This window comes from Protopterus annectens, chromosome 2.part0 (assembly GCF_019279795.1).
Source record: "Protopterus annectens isolate FY-2018-M chromosome 2.part0, PAN1.0, whole genome shotgun sequence".
Lineage (NCBI taxonomy): Eukaryota > Metazoa > Chordata > Ceratodontiformes > Protopteridae > Protopterus > Protopterus annectens.
The window spans coordinates 399,174,453-399,196,736 of NC_056728.1; the positions used below are offsets into that span (position 1 = coordinate 399,174,453).

General features: G+C 40.2%; 1 protein-coding gene across 7 annotated transcripts in view; it reads left to right on the forward strand.

Moving 5' to 3' along the window:
• The window catches only part of MFSD3 (major facilitator superfamily domain containing 3), a 1,502,303-nt gene that overhangs the window by 132,615 nt on the left and 1,347,404 nt on the right, over window positions 1-22,284 (forward strand). For all 7 annotated transcript variants that reach the window (XM_044060839.1, XM_044060837.1, XM_044060842.1 and 4 more), the window contains one exon: window positions 7,973-8,709. In XM_044060839.1, the coding sequence (XP_043916774.1) occupies window positions 8,034-8,709 (676 nt within the window). In that variant the 5' untranslated portion in view covers window positions 7,973-8,033. The remainder of the gene's footprint in view (window positions 1-7,972; window positions 8,710-22,284) is intronic.

The window sequence follows — 22,284 nt, forward strand, 5'->3', positions numbered from 1 at the left end:
CCTCATCTGGCAGACCAAACCCTTCTATTTCCTCCTGTCTTATGGCACATGCTGTCATGGGGATAATTGATACAATTTCTCCTCCCCAGGTGAGGAAATACCTTTCTTCAACAAGGTTTTTAGTGACAAAGAAAGGAAATGCTTGAAGACCAGTTCTGGATTTTTCTTTCCTAAATCATTATATGTTAGTGCCCAAGTTCAAAATGCTTTCACTTCTCAGTCTGTTACCCCTTTTTTCCTCATGTGAGCTTTTTTTAGTAACCTTATGTTTAAAAGTTGCTGATAATCACATTCCTATTCATTCAGATTTCAGGTGATTAAGGTTTTGTGTGTCTGGATCACATTATCAGTTCTCTGCTTCACCCTATGGGCTATCCAGTGCTCCAAAAATGTTTACAAGGTGTCTAGTTCCTGTTATAGCCCATTGTAAGCTGGAAGATATCCACATTTTTATTTAGATGACTTGCTTATGCACAGTATGTTTCAAAGTGTCAGGAATCTCTAACTTGACTCAGAGATCTCATACACCGGCTGAGATTCCTAGAGAACATTCAGAAGTCTTTTTTGATTCCATCACACACGATTGTGATTCTGTGATGAGTGCTAGGTGGCTCCCTATTGAAATGTCAGCATTTGAAATGAGAGTGCCAGCAAGATAGAAAAAAAAAGACTGAAAACACAGGAAAAGAGAGAATTGCAAAAATCGCTCTTTTCCTTTAAACTTTTTGCAAGGTGGCAAGCTCCCCTCCCCCAAACTTATATGTAAACTCCAGTATCGCCATACTTCAGAGAAAAGGAATATTCCGAATAATAGCATCTTGGACATGGTATATGCAAGTCTGATCTTTTGGCCATTCAGTCTTTGTACTTTGGGACTCGCTATAGCGGGTCCTGACATTTCAAATGGTACCCTGCTGGACGACACAGTACAAAAAGCTATTTTTCCACCGGAACAACGAGATCTTTATTAAGATCTTTCCCGGGGGAGGTTCCACTCAGATTTCAATCACATTTTGGGAATACCTCAGGATTTTGAGTCTCTTGTGATTCTCATGTTACTTCCTGCAAACTCCACAGGAGAAAGTTACAGTGGTATTTGAAGTCACTGTTTCCAGTACCAACAACCATTATCTTTTCAAATTCTAGATGTTCTTCGTGTTTCACTGTTGCAGTCATTACATTTGGGTAATCCTGCTGGCAGGTTGCCCTCAGCCGGCCTGAATTCCGAAGTCTTGGTTCCTGCGTCGGCTGCTGTTGTCCTTTCCCTGACGTCAGGTCATCAGGGGTATAAAAGAAGCAGCCGACGCAATTTTCTTCAGTCTTTCTTGCCGCACAGTGCCCGAAGCAGTTCACAAGTGCCGGTCGGCCGACTCCTGAGATATTCATGTTCGAGTTTCAGATCCGAAGTCTTCAATAAAGCTAAGTACCCTGTTGGGGAAACTTTTTTCTTGCTCCAGACCGATGTCAGAAAAAGTTAATAATTCTATTTCTTGTGGGAAGCAAATACCTCATAAGGATTTTCATTCTTACTGTATTCCTTACCTAGGCCCTGATCACAACGTTTCTGGTTGTCGGTTCTGTGCTAGATTTAACCAACGCACTATTAAGTGTCGTTATGATTTTGCTTTAAACTATTTTGGACGCCAGTTTAATTATCCAGAAATGTCGTCGGATAGCCATCCGACTACCGGAGTTCACAAAAAACACAAATAAAAGGAAAGAGATAGACAACTGAGGCCCAAAACCGACAACGAAGCTTCTCCTAAGCCAGTCGCCGGTTTGCCGGTCCTCAGGGAGGCACTGTTTCCAGGACCAACAACCATTATCCTTTCAAATTCTAGTTCTGGGATTTGTGAGAAGAGAAATCATTCGGAGGAGACCTCAAATATTCCTGAATCCAGGTCTCCTTTTTTCCCTCCTTTGTCAAAGCAGTCAGTCACCACCGACAACCTCAGTCTTTGCTTGTCAGGGGGAATAAAAATGCATGGTATCTGGGACAACAAAGACCAAAGCACACAAACATAAAAGAAGATGCTTGCTCTTATCAGGGCACTCAACTGCCTGAATCACCTTTGGTCCCTAGGACCTTTTCAACTAGTTGCAGGCAGTACCCCAATGATGTACATAAACTAGTAAGGGGAACCAGATCTTTCTCCCTAAGCAGACTAGCCATGTTAGCATTGGATATAGGGTTACAGCACAGTCTCACTCTGCAGTTATCCTACAGTCTGTTAGATCAAAATTGTATGGCAGACATGCCAAAGAATAAAGACAGACCCACACAAATGGAAAGTATATCAGGGAGTCTTCCATGATTTGATCAATTTGTAAGGAATTCCTCAATTAGACATTTTTGCCTCTTCTCTGAACAATCGGCTGGCAACCTTCTGCCCCAGTACTCCATGGAAGGCGGCTTGCAAGACAGATGCCTTTTCTTTTCCTTGGACAGAAATGTTCCTGTATACTTTTTCAACCTTTACACTGATATCCATGGCACTTTTGAAGATTTGGAAAGAATCCCTCAAAATCATCTGGTAACTCCCTTCTGCCCCAGGTAACAGTGGTTCTCCCTTCTCTTGGAATTGGCCAGGAGCAATTAGCACAAGCTTAGTCACAGACTGGATCTTCTCCCGCAGAAACACGGGCATTTGATACATCCTGACCTCAAAACAACTGCATCTGACTGCATGGATAATAGGGTTTTAATACCTTTTAGTAACCTGCTGAGTGAGGATGTGCAACAGGTACTAATGAAGGCAAGAATGTCTGCTACTATGAAAGCACATATATGCAAATGTAAAAAGGTTTTCTAGTTGTTGCCAGTAAAATAACTAGCACCCATTCAGGGTTGTGTTTCTCTGGTTTTGCAATATTTGTGTTAATTATTTTCCTGTGGACTGTCTTACTCCTGTCAAGGTTCATTTGTCTGGCATTTCATCATGTATATCCATGGATCCCCTCCCATATCAACGCATTCTCATGCAAAAATATTTTTGAAAGAGGTATTGCATAAGAAACCTCCAAGAAAACTGGTGGCCCCCTCCTTGTGATCTTAATTTTGTGTTAGTCTAACACTCACTCCATTTAAACCAGCTCATCTGGCATACTTGAGGTTCATAACATGGAAATCACTTTTACTCATTCCCTGCAAAAATAGTATTTGATTTGAAAGCTATTATGGTAGATCAACCCTTTTTCTTTTTTTTACAGAGACCGGGTTTCTTTGAGAACTTTTTTTTTTTTTTTTGCGGGACTCCATCCGCTAATGATTGTCAGCAGATTTTCATGGTGCCGAGGTGCCAGCTCGACGCCCAACCTTCAACAAAGGCATGCCCATTCACGCATGTCTTTCGAATACCACTCGACTGCGGGGAGGACATGCAGACTCCACACAGAAGGTGCTCCAGCCGATAATCGAACGGGAGAACCTCTTGCAGTGAGGCAACAACGCTACCGCTGCACCACCGCGGCTGTCCCCCGGTTTCTTTGAGAACTAATCCTTCTTTAATGCCTAAAGTGGTATCCAAGTTTACTTTAAGCCAAACTATCTGTCTCTATGTTCTTTCCTGAACCAAAAAATGAGAGAGAAAGAAAGGATACTTCATACATTGGATGTACAAAGACAACTCAAATACTATCTTGACAGAACAAAATCTTTCAGAACTTAATTCAGTTGTTCCTTTATTGTGAAGATAAGAAGGGACAACCTGTGACTAAATTTCTAAGCAGTTGTCTTAGGCTGTTAACTTTTGATATTCCCACCTTCCCACCACAGTCAAACTATTCCTGGCAGGGTCAAGGCACACTTTGCCAGGGGCTTGGCTTTAGTCTATGGCTTTTTGGAAAGGGTTAGACTCAAGTATTCTAGAAGCAGCAACTTGGTCTTCTAAACATGCTTTTACAGAGCACTATAAGCTAGATTTCTTCTCCACGTCTAGGTCATTATTTTCTAGGACCATTTTCCAGGAGCTTCTGGATCCTTACCCTTCCAACTTACAGATGATTTAAGCTATGGTAGTCTACCTATATAGCTTTGGCTACTGCAGCAGTGATCAATATGATGAACACAGTGCAGTTGTGTAAATGCACTTACCATAACAACGGATGTTCGAATGATCACTGCTGCAGAAGTCACTCCCTCTATCCCCATTGTTTTTTGTCGTATTTTGTTATGCCATGGTGTGGACATTTGTTGTTTGTTTTTCCTAAGACTGTCTTCTCAGGGTTTAGCCTCCTTCTCTCAGATGGCATGAATGCTCTGATGGATTTAGTGCCCAAACCTGTCTTCTTGTAATCTGATCTTGAATTCTCATAGGTTCATAGGTGAATACTAGGCTAACTGCTCTGAAGGGTCATTTTAAGCCTAACCCATAATCTGTCTAATAGTTGGGCAAGTTGGAGGTGCCCAGAAGTTTTGGAGGTGCCCAGAAGTTTTGGAAGATGGCCAGCTGTTATATCTTTAGCAGGACATAACCACTGTAGTTTAGGCTATTGCAGCATTGATCATTCAAGTATATACTGTTATGGTAAGTTTATTTATACAACTTACTTTATCAATTGTTATGCACTCCCTCAGTGCGGTTAAGCACTAGTGTCACACTTCACATTGCACAGTGACCACAGAACAAGAGTGATGGGAAGCTGTTAAAACAAGTGAAACATGTTGTGCAGACTTTTTTTAATTCTGAATAAATTATTAAATGGCATCCATATCAGGACATTCAGTGAGAAAGGGGAACTGACATGGCTTCCAAACCATAGGAAGCCACTGGCTTGCAGCATTGTCACAGTATCTAAATGAGGAAAAATAATGCCAGATAAAGGGAGTACAAGCTTCAGTGTTGGAAGAAGAAAAAAAAACCCATAAAAATATCATGTTAATATGTTGTCTGCTCATCTTTTTTAACCTGTGCCATAAGTTTTGTAATAGGGTATATACATTTTATTTGCCCAACAGTACTTACATTCAGTGAAATGTGATTCGGTGAAATGAGTTTTCAGTGATTTGAGCTTTCAGCGATTTGGTGCGAGTGATTTGAAATTCAGTGAAATGTGTATATATATATATATATATATATATATATATATATATATATATATATATACACACACACACACGTGTGTGTGCCCGTGCAATTGTTAAAATTTTGTCTAATACTTAAGTAGCAATTTAAATACTTTTATCAATAAGAATGGGATGGAGTGTGCAGCTGCAATGAATGTTATTGTTTTTACGTTTTTTGGTCTGATGCAGTTTTTATATTCAAAACTTCATTATATGAGATATCCTGCAAATATGTAGCTTTCTTCCTTCTAGCACCAAATCCATTTCTATCCCGCATTAAAAAAGGATATGAATAAATAAATGCAGAAGGAAATAAAAGACTCCAGCTTTTATTCCAAAGTGGTACATTAATCCAGAGAAAGCATGGACAAAATCAAGCACCCCTTCCTGCTGCATGAAATCATAATCGCTGGGAAAGTAAAACTTGTCACCATGTTTTTATTCATGCTGAAGGAAAAACAGTTCAAACAGTAACAACTAAAAGTACAGTTTTGCCTACACAGTAACACTTAGTAGTAACTCCTAAATGTAAACTAACACCATATCCCTTACGTAAATTGTCTCGTATTCATTGTTTGTTATTCAAATGTTTAATATCTACTAATGTGTACCTGTTAACATTTTGAAAAAGAAGTAAATGATATAGTAAGAGCTGATAAGAATAGAGAGTAATGAAGAGTGCTAAGAGTATATGTGGGATGAAGCATAGAGAGTAATGAAGAGTGCTAAGAGTATATGTGGGATGAAGCATAGAGAGTAATGAAGAGTGCTAAGAGTATATGTGGGATGAAGCATAGAGAGTAATGAAGAGTGCTAAGAGTATATGTGGGATGAAGCATATTGAGTAATGAAGAGTGCTAAGAGTATATGTGGGATGAAGCATAGAAAAAGTGAAGTTAGAAATATTAGATGGTGAATTTTGTTAAAAGGGAGAGTTAGATGATCTGCATAAATATCACAAGTGGAAGTGAGTTAGATTTGTGCTCCTTGGAGATATCAGTGGGCCCACCAACAGGCATCATGTTGGTCACAGAAATCATTGTGTGATAAGCACTGTGGTTATATATAGAAGACAAAGCAAAAGGCCACTGATGGACATATATTTAGTCAGCATCTCTGAATCACATCCATCCTGGCAGAGATTAAGTGGGTGAGTGGTACTTCTGAAGTACTTAAAACCTGACAGAAGTTAGGTGGGTGACCCAAAATCTCTAAAGCAGTTCCAGCACGACAGATGCTAGGAATGTGATCCAGCATTTCTGAAGCACTTCTGGCATGACAGAGGTTAGGTGCATCAGTGAGCATCTCCAAAACACTTAACAACATGACAGAGGATGGGTAAGTGAGTAGCATCCTTAAAGTACTTATAGCCTGACAAATGATAGGTGGGTGAGAGGGCATCTCTGAAGCATAGGTGGGTGAAAGGGCATCTCTGAAGCAGTTATAGCATGACAGAGGTTAGGTGTGTGAGGGAGCATCTGTGAAGCAGTGACATGACAGCCTGATAGAGGTTAGGAGGTAAAGATGGCATCTATGAAGCAGCTACAGCACGACAGAGCTTAGGTATGTGAAAGGGTATCTCTGAAGCAGTTATAGCATGACAAAAGGATAGATAGATAGATAGATAGATAGATAGATAGATAGATAGATAGATAGATGAGACAGTATCTCTGAAACACTTACAGCCTGACAGAGGCTGGGTAGGCGAGCCAGCATCTCCAAATCAGTTGCATCATGCAAAGATTTTGTGGGAGAGCCAACCTCTCTGAAACTCTTAAAGCTTGACAGAGTTTAGGAGGGTAAGTCCACATATCTGAAGCTCTTAAAGCCTGATGGACGATAGATGGTTGAGTCTGCATCTTTGAAGCTCTTAAAGCCTGACAGAGGTTAGGTGGGTGAATCTGCATCACTGAAGGTCTTGTATCCTGAGAGAGGATAAAAATAATACCTCAGCTAGCTGCAAGTGATGGCCGCACAACGTCTGACTTTTGCTTCCGCTGTCTGCATTGGTAAGCAGTAGAGGAATGAAATGTTCCACTGAGGTTTTGACAAATTAGCTGGACAAGTAACATGCGAAAGACATAAAAATAAATAAATAAAACTTAATTTTTAGTGAAGAATAATTATTTAATGTGTAAATCTGAAAGACCTAAATTGGGCACTGATTGCCTAATGGATATGGCATTGACCTAAGCCAGGGGGTTTGGGTTTGACCAACATCTTAGGTGAGGTAACTTTGTGTGCATTTGTGTGTCATTCAGCACAGAAGATTGAGGCTGTGAGGATTTTCCTGTATTCCAGGAGATGATTCCTCGGCCTTCATTTGCTGACTGTATGACTCTATGCAAGGCAGTTATCAGTGATCTGGGGCAGTTTGGAACTTGAGATAGGCTCCTTAATAGTCTCCTGGACCACATGCATAGCAACTACTGTATATATGAATATATGCATTCCAGCCTGTCTCCATGACATAGGATGCTTTTTCTAATTTTTGCTGATGATTGCATTATATTAACAGGTGCCTATATCACATTTTTAATTTCTGATGTTATTTTTGATGCATGCATCATTGCTGTGCTGTGTACATAGTACTGGAATCTACTGCCAAATTATATTTTTGAACATTCATGAAATAAAGCACTTAGATGAATTATCATGCACCCATGTTTATCAGTGAGCAAAACTGTCGAGATTGCAATTTTGTTATTTCAGAGACCTTTGCAAAATACTTCTGTGAAAATTGTGGATCATGTATTTTGATGGCGATGAGTGCCAGTTCTAAACTATTATTTTAGTAGGCATTTAAAGGAAATTAAATCTAGCAATCTGTTAGTTTAGCATTTAGAGATATAATTAATATAATTTCTCCATTACTTTTCAGTAATTTTCTTTTTCATTATTTTTCAGGCATCTTTTGTTATTGTCTACCTTTGAAACTTTTTTGACTAAGTGATGCGACACTAAAAAGATGAGTACCACTTTACTGTTGCTTGGGATATTGTACTTTGTGCAGGGGATACCATATGGATTACAATCCAGTTTATTGCCAGTTTACCTCAGAACTGTGGGATTGTCATTTACGAAAATTAGCTTGACCAAAGCCTTGTACTTTCCTTGGACCCTAAAAGTGGTCTGGGCTCCTTTTGTTGACCAGTATGGAACGAAACAGAGATGGCTTCTTATCAGCATGTGTGGATTAGCTATGTGTTGCTTATTATGTGCTAGTCTCTCTCCAGAGTCTGATTTCCAGCTAGTGGCAGCAGTCTTTCTGTTTATGAACTTTTTTGCATCTGTGCAGGATGTTGCTGTTGATGGTCTGGCAGTCCGAATCCTGAGATATGAAGAAGTTGGCTATGGCAACACTGTTCAAGTGGTGGGTTACAAAATAGGTTCTGTTTTAGCAGGAGGTGGCCTTCTGACAGTAATGGACCTACTGGGATGGACGTTTATATTCTTCCTTCTAACTGGTATATATTTAGTGGCTATTATCTATGCTTCGTCAGAATTTGGGAATACCTCTGTAAACCAACCGTGTGGGGGGAAAAAACCCTCAAGGACTCTGAACCCCATGACAATAGTAAAAGACTTTATTGCTGTGCCAGCAACAACCTGGACTGTTATTTTTGTTTTGATTTACAAACTGGGTGAGTTCATATTTTATTACTTTTCACACGAATGTCAGATAAAGTCAGGAATCTATGCGATAAAGTTATATGGTATTGTTTAAACTGAGAGAAAACTCTAGTTGATTTCCGAAAAGAGGGTTTGTAATGTGGTATGAGCTGATAAGTATAATGTAAGTTCTGAAGTCTAAGTCTCTCCTTGATGGGGTAGTTTTTATCAGAATTTGGAACCTTTGTTTAGTAGAACTTGCATTTTAGGACAGCCACATACTTGTGTCAGTGTATTCTATGCTGTAATATTTTGACTGCATACGTTTGACTATCTCCTTTATTTATTTATTTATAGCCACTTGGACAGATTTGAACTAGTACTTGCAGATAATGTTAGTAAAATTCCTGTATTCACTCTCCTTTTAATCTGTCTTTGTGGTTATTAATTAGCATCCATAAGGTGGATGGACCAATCCTTTTTCATTTTAGTATGGACGAAGTCTACTCATTGATGCAACTTACTTTTAGGTCAGAATTTCATAACAGGAAACATCACTGAGAGATCTGGACAAGGATTAGCCGTCCTAGAGGTAAGTCAGTGTTGAGAGCAGCCTTTTGCTTCTAACAGGTACCGAGTTCATCCTTTGCTAACAAGTACTTGAGCCTATGCTGGCCTGTGTTGAGACAGAGGACTAGAAGGCCAGAGAGACTTTTGTCTTGGCACCCACCTTCAGAGTTTTGCCTTGAGTTTCAAGGACCTCCTTTAGTCAGCTGAAGTATGGGTTTATCTTACCTGATCTTCGGGAATGGCCTTTCAGATTACTTGTTGCTGAACAATGGAACTTGAGGCCATGGCCTTTCTTTCTAGGACTTTATCAGGCTTGGTTGTGTCAGTTAGTCCTGGCTTAAGATGAACTTTCAGGAGGTCCTATGCCGTGCCACTAAGGCCTAACACATCAAATATTTGCTTGATTCGGGCTGGGGGCAGAAGTCTGTGGTGTACAGACATTAGTCTGATGCTAGTACTGGTTTTAGTCCAGGGATCTGTCTGACATGCAATGCCTTTGGCATGCATTTACTCACTTGAGGTAACTACCACTCACATGCACACTTTAGCAAGAATTGTTTATGTAGTTTTATTTTTTTGGAGAGTGAGGAAATCCTTCACTTTTAAGCTTTCCTTGGGAATCTGAGGATATATATATTTTTAAACATCTTTATTGAATTATCACTCGTGACATAGGCAGTCTGAGGATGTTGAGGTTTTTGTCTACGAAATGGACAAGGATAATGAGTACTCCAGTCCTTTATCACAACCATACAGATGGGGATACTGTACAATTCAGTAAGTCTGTTTTCTTTGGTCTTATTCTGTTTTCCCAGCTCTCCAGTCTTTCTATTTGGGGAAGGAACCCAGGGCACCATGACTGTACTGTAACTCTCACAAAGACAAATATCTGATATAACTTTCCAGCTGACTGGAGTAGGTTACTATCCAAGTGTCCTTGAACTGCCTCATTTTTGGGATTGGCAGGCCAACATTGGCTTCAAAGATCATAGTCTTTTTTTTGTCCTGCCTTCTGATAAGGAATCAGAAACTTTGGACATGTGTGAAGAGAGAGTTTACTGCTATGCCACATTGAGTAATAGGGCCATCATCAATGTTTCTTACTAGTCTAAACTCCAGTCTTTTCTAATGGATCTGGCACTGGATTGCTTGGAGAGTTCCTGAAATATGGGTCCAGGCTGACCCTTTTCCTTTGTCTGCGTATTACTGATATGGTCTCATGTGTAGCACATTGAAATTTGGATTGTGCAACACTGTGGGCAGAGCCACGGATACATTTTGCACAACATACCTAACCAAGATTGCCAGTACAAAGCCTAAACAAGAAACAGTATTCACAGTTGATTAAGAATTATTATTTAGGCAGTCTTTGCAGGACCTGGTTGATGACTACCTGGAAAGGAAACATTATTGCCACTGTCAGTACACATGGGAGGTTGCACGAAGTCAATGAAAATGTCAGCCATAAAAGAGACATCTGCACGTACTTTCCTCAGAATAAGTTAGCCCCGTGAGGAAAGTAATCCAAAGGCCACATAACAAAGAGTCATCCTAGGCAAGAACAAGTAGTAGGGGAAGACGGGAAGGATAGAATATTGCAACATAGAAGAGAAGGACATCTATGGATATGGTACAATTTTACAGAAATCTTTTATGTCCTTCTAGTCAGTGTTGCAGTATTCTTTACATATGGGAGAGTGCAAAAGCTCAAAAGGAACGCTGGGAGGAGGAAGGAGTAGAGGAAGACAAAGAAGAGGCATTTTCTACAAATTCATGCAGAATTGCCCATATGTAAAGAATACTGTGACATAGAAGAGAAGGACATCTATGGTTATGGTAAGATTTTACACAACTATTCTGTCTGTCTGTCTGTGTGGAAGGTCCATTTCCTCTTACTACAGCCACAACATCTCTTCCAGGAAGAGGACAAGGCCTTATTGTCATTGCAGAGTAGAGACTATGCATCCCTTGACAGCTCTCCCTGCTCCACCCCTAACTGGCTGGCTTCTCTGAGGAGCTAATTCTGCAAGACAGAATGTGACAGATTTATCTTTGATGTGAGTATACCATGGGCTTGTGAGGTGGTTCTCCCACTTTACCCTGACTTGGATGACCAGGCATGGAAGGGTTTTGTCATGCTTCAGATTTTATCAGTCCTTGCTCTACAAAACATCTGCTGGCAGTTTCAGGTTTTCCAAAGCTGTTATGGCAGGGATAGGCTTGTGGCTGAGGTGGTGACTCAGTCTATCCCATTCTCAGAAGTAGGGTAAGAATTTCTTCTCCTTCCACTTCCATGTGTGAAATTTCTATCCTTAGCATCTCCTCTCATCATCATCCCCTTTTTTCCCATTTCATACATGAGGTTGGAATGTCATATCAACTGTTGCCATATCTCTCAATTTTCAGTGTCACTCTCCTTCCTTCTTCAAAAGTCAAGACTGATTGTTGCAGGTATTCACTCATACAGTCCATACATCTCTTTGCTGGATGCCCTTGTTTCCTTTTGCCTTCTTCCTGTTTGTCCTAAGTCATCTTCAACAGATTGTCTTCTGCTTTTTGCACATTGCCCAAACCACCATAATCTGTTTTTGTTGACCTTCTCTGCAGTTGGAGCTACTTTGGTGTCTGCTCTGATGTCCTAATTTCTTTGTCTGTCCACAGTGCACATCCGACCACCTGTTTCAGGTACTTCATCTCCATTACCTCTGGCTTCCTCACCTGCTGTACCTTTACTCCCCAGGTTTCTGTACTGTACAGTAGTACTGGTTGCACCACTGTTTTTTTGCACTTTACTTTTCAGCTTCTTTGACATTCTTCTGTCATACGCTACCTCTGGCACTCTGTGCTAGTTGGCTGTAACCACTCTGATTCTAGCTTTGACCACTTTTTTCATTAGGGTATGGTGTATTTTTATGTATAACTCTTGAATTATTGTTTTGCCATAGAAACTTGAAAACTAATAGACATAACAAAATTTATAAGGAATATGTGATACTGAATTGGTACTGAAGTAAAAAGATCCTCAGAGAAATATTCATTTTAATTACGGAGGATCTTGCTAGAGGTTCAGATTTCATTTTTATCCTGTTTTTCCTATCTGTTTTGGTGTTATTCTTAGCTAAACAAAATTGATACAGGCAGATGAACAAATATTCTGTTTCTTTTAACTTTGCTGTGTTTTAGTTCACTTAATAAAATATTAATAGAAGTGGGCAGCATAGTGGTGCATCAGTTAGAGGAGTTGTCTCACAGCAAGAGGTTCTCCGGTTCAATTCCCCGCTAGAGTGCCTTCTGTGCTGAGTCTGCATGTCCACCTTGTGTTCGTGTGGGTTTTCTGTGGGTTTTCTTTGGGTGCTCAGGCTTCCTCCCACATTCCCAAGACGTGCTGCAGGTGAATTGGACATTTTAGATTGACCCTACATGTGAGTGTGCATGTGTGTGCCTTCTGAAGAAGTTTGGGTGCAACTCGACACTGTAAAACTCTACTGCTACTCATTCTGTGGACCAATGATCCAGTGTGGTGACCCCTAACAAGAGCAGCTGAAAGGAGAAGAAGAATAAAATATTAATAGAAGTGTCAAGAGAAGGATTTATTTTTGTATTTGAGTTGTTGGGGGGAATAAAAAATAGTTCTAGACTGAGTTTAGAGTTGGCAGCTGTACCATAATCCTTTATAGCTTCTAATACTATTATAATATTTAAAGTATACTGATCTTAGATATTCTCATACATTTTTGTTTCAAAGAAAGAAAAAAGTGGTAGCGTGGCAGAAGTGCCAATTAAAATTCTTATCAGTTCAAAGAACTTGCCACTGATAAAAAAGCAGGTAGATGCTGACTGAATCATAGAGGACAGCCTGAATGTGTTTGTTAGGAAATCTAATTTTATTCAATATCACAAGAGAAAAGGAATAAGCTCTTTGTCAAAGACATTGCTAGCATCATCTATATATAACACTGCTTTCTATTCACTCTTGCTTGCTTTGTGATAGTATTAATTCTAACATGATGTGGTTGTCTTGGGTTTACCTGATTTCCATAAAACCTCATACTGTAGCCATCTTCATTTTGTCCTTATTTTACTAGCCTAGACCTAGCAATACATGTATATCCTATTGATTCTATCCTCCATATAGTGTCATAACTATTCATTAACAAGATTACATGCATACTTACATTTCAGTGTAATTTTTTTGCCATATTTAACACTTTTCAGTTTCTCCTCTCAGTGATGCATCACCCCATTATCTTGGTTTTGTTTCCCAAAAAAGATTTAGGTTGCATCTTACCTCATTAAATGCTTCATATGTACATTTTTTCATTATACCCTTTGTACTGCATTTTTGTAAAGCTACTGTTATTTTATATTATCACATCAGTCCTTTATGGTGGTAATAAAATTACTAACTCCCTTTTTGTTCAGACAATGTTTTGCGAACCTTCTTTATCTTCTTTTAACGCAACCTTCCTCATAATATAGTATCTCTTTTATTTTTATTTTTATGTTTTTTGCCCCAGATGTATTTTCAAGATGGCCTACATCTCCTGTGCATGTTTATAAAGTACAGTTATTATAAATGTACAGTTTGGCTAAGGGAGCTACATTACATGCCTACATATAAAATGGAGACATCCTCTATCAGTCTTTTTTTTTTTTTCCCTTTCATCTGCAATCATTCGTATTACAATTATCATTATATTTGAACTATCTTGTTTCATGTCCAACATTTTATTTATTGAAGCTATTTAAACAATTGTCCCTCAGTCATTTATGCATCAGTTTCATCTCCACACTTCCTCATATTATTCATCAGATTGCATACATAATGTCGAGACAAAGCCTTAATTTCTTCTGCTCATGCACCTCTCCCAACAAGTCTCAGATGTACCCTTGTCTTATCTCAGATGACCATATTTATTTATTTACATTTGTTGACTGGGAGAGTCCGACTGGACACAGGTCCATTTTCAGCAGAGGCCCGGGGAGAAAAGCTCCACGTTAAGTATTATTTACATTATACAGTTAAAAAGCATAGCATTTAAATATAGACATTAGTCCAGTTAAGGATGCAAGAAAAGAAGAAAACAGGTGTAAAACAGATGTAAAACAGCTGTAGAACATAGTACAATTTTAAAATATGGTGGCATATACTAAACATGGTTACAAATGTAGTTGAGATTCATCAGTGAACAATTGATACAATCTGTTTTTGAGGTACATAACAGCTATTAGCAGTTGTTGCTACAAGAAGTTAGTATTATGTGGTAGGTAGCTGGGAACATGAGTAGCCAAGCTTGCTAAGAGTAGGTTGTTGATAGGGGGCTGAGAGAGATAGTGGGTGGGGGGGAGTGGATGGTATTGGGGGGGGGGTTGCAAGGGCATATCTGGCAAGTTTTGAAGTGTGATTTTAGTAAGGATTTAAAGTGGGTGCAAGAAGTTACAGAGGTAATTGAGGATGGGAGGGAGTTCCAGAGTTTGGTTATAGTGCAGGAGAATACTGCTTCTCCATCAGAGTTAATGGCTCTTGTGACCTGTAGGAGGTTTTTGTGTCTGGATCTTAGTGGTCTCGTGGTTATGTAGGGTTGGAGTAGATTCTGGAGGGATGGGACTTTTAGTGGTTGGTTTATTAGTTTGTGGGCGAGTGCGAGTTGGTACCATTGAAGGAGGTGGGGGAGCTCTAGCCAGCCCAGTTCTGCTAGTGAGAGACAGTGGTGAGTACGGCAGGAAGCCCCTGTTGCGAATTTGGCGATTTTGTTGTAGCAGGTTGAGCTTATGTAGACCACATTGTCTAAGGTTAGTAAATATTGGAGAGGCGTAGAGCAGGGTAGAGATAAGATGAGAATTTGCTACCGAAATTTTAGCTGCTTTGGTAAGTAGTTGCCGATTTCTATATAATGCTCCTAGATTTTGTGCACTTTTTAATGGTCATGGAAATATGAATGTCAAAGTTCAGTTTGTCTATTTCTACTCCTAGTAATTTGGTGTGTTCTGTAGGATGGATGGTGGTGTTGTCTTTTGCTGTGATGTTAAAGTGAGAGCTGTCTAGGGTAAGTTTGGTGGGTTGGAAGATTAGTAATTTTGTTTTGTTTGGGTTGAGTATTAGTTGGGCATCTGATAACCAAGTTTCAATAGAAGAAAATGCTTCCTGGGTGACTTTTGCAGTTCTGGTAGGGAGTGGGCTGTGCAGATGATGGTTGAGTCATCTGCGTATTGTATGATTGTGCCATGTGTTGTGGCTGAGGCTAGATTATTGGTGAAAATAGAGAAGAGTAGGGGTCCCAGGATGGACCCTTGGGGAACTCCTATGGAGACTGGTAGTTGGGGGGGTAGGTTGTCCTGCCAAACAACTGCTTGTTGGCGGTCAGATAGGTAACTCTGAAACCAGTTGATGACTGGTTGAGAGAAGGATAGGTTATAGAGAAGAGAGATGAGTTGTTTGTGTGGGACCATGTCGAAAGCTTTAGAGAGGTCTAGGAAGGTAGCTGAGGAGAGAGAACCTGTATTTTTATTTTGTAGGATAGTGTTAGAGAAAGAGAATAAGGTGGTGGTGGTGCTATGGTTAGGTTGGAAACTGTGTTGTGTGTTGGAGAGAAGTTTGTTAGCAAGGAGGTGATCTAAGACTTGAGAATGAATGCATCTCTAGTATTTTGGAGAGTGGTGAGAGAATAGCTGTGGGACAGTAATTGGTTAGATCTGTGGAGGGGCCTCCTTTGTGTAGGAGAATTATGTTTGAGACTTTCCATAGTGTGGGAACATAACTTTCTGACAGAGATCTGTTAATCAAGAGTGATACGGGGTAGGCTAAAACATCAGCTGCAAGTTGAATGTATTCACCTGGGAGGTTGTCTGCTGCTAATCTGGTGGTTTTAAATTTAGATAGTAGTTTTATTTTGGAGGTAGGAACAGGAGAGAAATAGAAGCTAGTTGGGAGATTTAGTTCTAGTTAATGGTGTGGGTTTATGGGGGTTGTGTTGTCTAGTTAGTGATGGTACGGTTTGTGTGAAGTGATTGTTGAAAGAAGTAGCAATATTTTCGGAGGAGTGAGTTAAGTTAGGAGTGGGTGTACTTACTTTACCTGGGTGGAGGATGGAGTTTATTGGGGACCAGAATTGTTTGGGGTTATGTTGGGAGGAGGTAAGGGCAGACTGGTAGTATTGAATTTTGTCCTGTTTTATAAGCCTGTTAGTTCTGTTGCGTAGTTCTAGGAATTTCTGCCTAGTAGAGGGGGTTTTGGTTTTGTGCCAGTTACCCACGTTTTATCCCTGTTTTTCATTTCAGACTTGGTGTTTTTTGTAGCCATCGGGATTATTGGGCTCTAGTTCGGGAACGTCTTATGGGGGCGTGGTAATTAAGGATGCTTAGGAATGTTTTATTAAAGTAGTCATCTAGTTTGAGGTATTTTAGAGGTTGCCAGTTACAGTCTTTTAGGGATGAGCTGAAGGAGAGAGGGATGAAGTTAGGTTTTTTGCGTATTTGACGGTAGATGATGGGTTTTGCTTTATAAAGGCGTTTTCTTAGTAAGAAGGTTGGGAGTGATCACTGAGGCTGTCAGATAAGCAGCCTGCTATATACGACTGGGGGCTCTTATTGACTAGTATCCAATCAAGGGTAGTGTGTTTGTTGGAGTTATTTATCCTAGTAGGTGACTGGATTAGTTGGATGAAGCCATGAAGATTTACATAATGGGTTGGGTGGTTGCTAGAGCAGGATTGCCAGTCAGTGTTGAAATCTCCTAGAATTGAAGTTTCTTGGGGTAGGTGGTGGGTAGTCCAGTTGGGGAGGTTTTCAAGTGGAGGGATGTTGTGGCCAGGTGGGAAGTAGCAAACTATTATGTTTAGGGTTTTATTTTGGTTTATTTTAAGGTTGGTATATATTATTTCTTCCTTACCTATTTGGGGAGCTGCTAATTTTAAAGATCTGGATGTCTAGATGCTGCTTAAATATTATAGCTATACCACCTCCTTTTTTGTTTAGTCGGTTTACTCGTAATTTATTGTAACTGGTAGGGAGGATTTGCTTATTAGTAATGTGTGGTTTTAACCATGTTTCTGTAAGGATCACTGCATCAGGGGAGAAGAAGTCTATGTTGGCATGGAATTCATGCACCTTGTTGCATATACTTCTAATATTTAGGCTTATCAGAAGGAGGTTGGTTGGCTTTCTATTGGCTGTGATTTGGGAGATGTGGTTTGTAGTATGATTATGAGGGGAGGGGTTGGAGATAGAAGGACCAGGATTAGGATGGATGTCTCCACTGAGTGCTAAGTTGGATATGGATAAGATTATTAGTTTTATCAATTTCTGTATATGCTTGCTTATAAGGGAAGTTTTTTAATTGTGTTCTGTGGGTAATAGGTATGGTGATAGGGTTATGTTTGGTTGTGGGGTTGTTTTTAGTTTAGGTATTGTGGTCTGTAGTCTATATAGAGGATGTATTGGGAAGGTTGTTGATCTGATGAGAGAGTAGTAGAGTAGAGGTGGGATATGAGTGGTGGTGTGTGTGGTGGTACAGTGGTAGTGGTTGAGTGCAGGAATGGTGGAGGTTTGGTAAGATGTGATGTATGCAAGGAGTGTGCATGCAGTGAGTATAGGTATGGTGTGCTTGTACATATTAGCTGAGTAGGAGGGATAGTAGTGAGAAGTTGTAGGAGGAAGTATAGATGTGGTGATGTTATAGGTTGAAGGGTGGGAGGGGTTACTGTTTGTAATAAAGGTAGGACCATTGGGGGCGGGTGGGAATTGAGGGGAGGGGAGCGTAGTGGGCAACAGATTAAGGAAGACTATCAGTAGGTTTATAGGTTATAATGAAAAGGGCTGGCCCTGATTAGGTTGCAGTTGTTCTTATGGAGAGGGGTAGGATCAGAATAGACCAGAAAAGTGGTAGATAGCTTGTTTGGTACTGGATGTGTTATCGTTTTACCGCTTTGTCCAAATAAAGGATTTGAATCAGCTATTGAGTTTTTTATACGCTGCAACATTTTTTCGCTTCAGTGTGGATTTACACCTGACATTACAGTGACTACTTTTGGTATGTTGAGCTAAGCTGGGTCCTGCTCGTGGGAGCATTTTGTTATTTGGCTTTACCCCTTGTTTGTTTGCAAAGTGGTAGATAGCCAATAGTATGATGAAAAGGGCTGGCCGTGATTTCACAGATATGCAAGTCTACAGAAACAATAAGAAAAGACAGTAGGTACTCTGACTTGCTTGTTTTGCATACCTGTCTTACTTGAAATAAAATAAGCCAATTTTACCAAGGAGTTATGTGGAAATTAGGAAGACAAGAATTTATAAGAGAAAAGGTTTAGTAGAAGTAGAGAAACAGCAGAACATACAAATAGTACAGCATATAAAGACAGATTGCAGTTAGAAGTACAGAATGGGGGGGGGGCAGCTGGGGGGGGGGCAGCTAATGTTCTGAAACAATAAGAAAATCAGTAGGTACTTTGGACTTAACTTGTTTTGCATACCTCTCTTTTGAAATAAAATAAATACTTGTAACCAGGAGTATGTGGGATTTAGAAAGACCACAAGTTATAGGAGAAAGGGTTTAGTAATACTAGAAAAACAGCAGGGCTTTCAAATAGTTGAAACAGCTTGCAAAGGGAGACTGCAGTTAGGAAGTACAGTATGGGGAGGGGGCAAGCTAACGTCCGTGATGGAGTGCTTTACTTAAAAATAGAAATTAAACAAGGGCTAGCAATTAATTTTGTCTGGAGGATAAAACATAATTTTTGTATATTTTGAAAATAACAGTCATTTCAAGGTTGCCTGGTTCTGTTAAAGAGCACTGCAGGCCAATAGATCGAACTTGGCTTGGTGGGGATCCAGGGAAAGTAGAATTAAAAGGAGAAGCTGTGAACAAAAATAATCAATATTAATACAAAATACAGCAGCTGTTAAGAAATGCAAAAAAAAAAAAAAAAAACAAAGCTGATAACAGAGGAGTGGAAAGAAAAGGAAAACTAAGTAATCTATACAAAGATAAATGCCTCAGTTTGTGATAATGTGAAAATTAAGACAAGTTGTCATCAGTTATCACATTCAACAGATTAATGCAGTTGCAAATATATAGGAATACTGATTCCAATTAAGTGGTATAACACATTCTAAATCAATAGGTAATGAAATGTGCACACTACTAACTAGGCATTTCTAAAAAATGCAATAAAATGAGCAGTAAAGAAATAATATTCTAACATTGAATGCTCTACACAAAAAAGCTCTAACAAGTCTATACTCTACAGTATCTGAGCCTACGAATACAATGGCTAAGTAAACAGTTTCAAGCACACACAGTTACTGAAAATACTGTCTCCCATAAAAATACATGTCTAGCTTCATTACACTTTACAATGGCGTAAATCAACATCAATATATTTTACAAATGAAAAGAAACAAATATGAAAAATAACCTTAGGTATGAGCACTCCATCCAAAGAGACAAGCAGCTACACCAAAAGGATTTTAAAAATGGCTCCTGTAGCTTAAGAAAGCTAGGTTAGGCTGTAATAGGTCTTGTGGGGGAGGGGAGGACAGAATAGACCAGAAAATGTGGTGGATAACCAATAGTGTAATGAAAAGGGCTGGCCCTGATTAGGCTGCAATTGTTCTTGTGGGGAGGGGGAGGATCAGAATAGACCAGAAAAGTGGTGGATAGCCAATAGTATGATGAAAAGGGCTGGCCCTAATTTCACAGATATGCAAGTCTACAGAAACAATAAGAAAAGGCAGTAGGTACATGTAGATCAGGATGCAGGTATATACAAACAGGGAAAGATGCATAGAAAAATAGAGGGCCCAGTTTATAAAATAGTTGCAGTCAGTGTAAGTGGCTTACTGTTTTATAGGTAAGCCTTGCACTGGATTAAGTCACTTAGAAAAAGAGCAAGTCTTTAGGAATCTGGCCCAGAGAAAGAGAAAAAAAAAAAAAAAACACACGCACACAAGTGCAACATTTTTTAAGTGAGCCATTGCACTGTCTCCTTTCTGCCCAGTTCTTGTTACTTATGTAATCACCTTAGCCATTTTTATTCCTTTCCAGCTTATTCGGTGCCTACACCAAAGATCTCTTTACTTGTTTTGTCTAGTGGCCCCTTATGGCTTCTTCTGTCTTTCTGGCCTTCTCTTGCTCTCTCACTCTTTTTCTCTCTCGCTCTTTCACTGACTTCCTCCCTATACTCTCCACTGCGTCTAAGCCTCAGTCCTGGAGAGGAACGCTCCATCTGATGTTGTAAATCTTTGTTTATTCATTACCATTAGGACCACGGTTCCATCCACGGAACCGATACGGCTGTTTCCAAGCTCGCGCCAGCCAAAAACTCTCAGCTAAAACCTACCCATAATGCCCCTCTCCTAGTTAATTCAGATCTCATTTGCTGTGTTCCTAGTCAGATGTGCTAGCTCTCTCTCTCAAAGCTAAGTAGAAAATTGTTAATTTTAAGACAGTTTCTCTTCAAAATTATTTAATTTTTAGTCAAGTTAGCATTTTCTCACTGTCGCCTATAACCTAAGCCTATTTCCTACCCTTTTCCTTGGTAATTTAATTTTTTACCTTTATTGGTACTGTCCCTCTCTCCTGTCTTTGACAGGCCTTTCCTTTTTACTAGTGTTTTTTTTTTTTTTTAAATAACATCATTGTTATGTTCTCCCTTAATTTTTCTATAGGATAGCCTTGTTGCCTTACTATTTCAGACAAAGCTAAGTTGGGATTTAAACAGTGTGACAAGTGTGGACGTAAGATGCCTAACTCAGATACACATGTTCGTTGTGTCTACTGTTTGGGCGTGGATCATATTAAAGCTGACTGTGACATTTGTGCTAGTTTTAGTAATTGTACACTAGCAGAATGTAAAAATAAACTTATCTTAAAAGGATTGCTCAAGACACCTTTTTCAGAGGCTCTATCTGGGTCGGAGGTCTCACCTCCTCCAAAGACCAAAAAACATAAGGAAAAATGGATCACTCAAGACACCTTTTTCGGAGGCGCTATCTAGGTCGGAGGTCTCACCCTGATCAAAGACCAAAAAACATAAGGAAAAACGGATTACTCAAGACAACTTTTTCAGAGACTCTATCTGGGTTGGAGGTCTCACCCCCTCCACAGACCAAAAAACATAAGGAAAAACGAATTACTCAAGGCATCTTTTTCAGAGACTCTATCTGGGTTGGAGGTCTCACACCCTCCAAAGACCAAAAAACCAAAAAACATAAGGACAAATGGAGTCACTTGCTTCCTGCATCTCCGTCAGTTACGGAACCGAGTCAGCTCCATGCTTCGCCGGCTCCCTCGGCGCAGACCTCTTTGGCACCAGGCACTGTGTCTTCTCCCTCAGTGCCGTCCATGATATTCACCCCTATTTCGGTTCCGACCTCGGCACCACTGACTCTGGTGCTGTCCTTGGATCTGACATCTGCTTCGATGACTGTACCTGCTTCGGCACCATCCCCAGCCACAGTGCCGATAGTTTCTTTGGCTCCATCGTCTCCAAAACTCGAATACCTGCCAAGGACAAGATACTCCCTCTCCGGTGCATACTGTCTCTGTTCCGACAGGAGTGTTTTCCCTGTTGGCACCATCCATCCTTGCTGCATTGGCTCCGGTGGAACTGATGCTCTCCCCAAAGCAGTGCTTGGACCATCCATACCTTGGTACCTAGCACCTATTTTCTCGCTGGCACTGTCTATGTGCATGGCTCCAACGGCTTCCAGTTCTCTCAGAGCTTCCTCACCTGGAGGTGGGCTCCTCAAGGTGAGGTGTGACCCCAGTTGCGAGGTTGTCCCTCCTGGTTCCAGACTCCCATCCCTCCTCAGATGGGACTGCTGTACAGGTAGTGGACTCGCAGCCAGCACCAATGACATCAGTATCAGAACCCTCCCCTAGCATGCACCTCTCCCAACCCTCTATTTCGGGACCCTGGATACGGGAGTCACAATAACCCTCTTTGAAGGGAACCCCTTCTCTGGAGTCCTCCTCAGAAGATCCCACTGGGGAGCCACCCCAGAAGAAACTGTGCAAGAGGAAGCATCTTGATTCACCG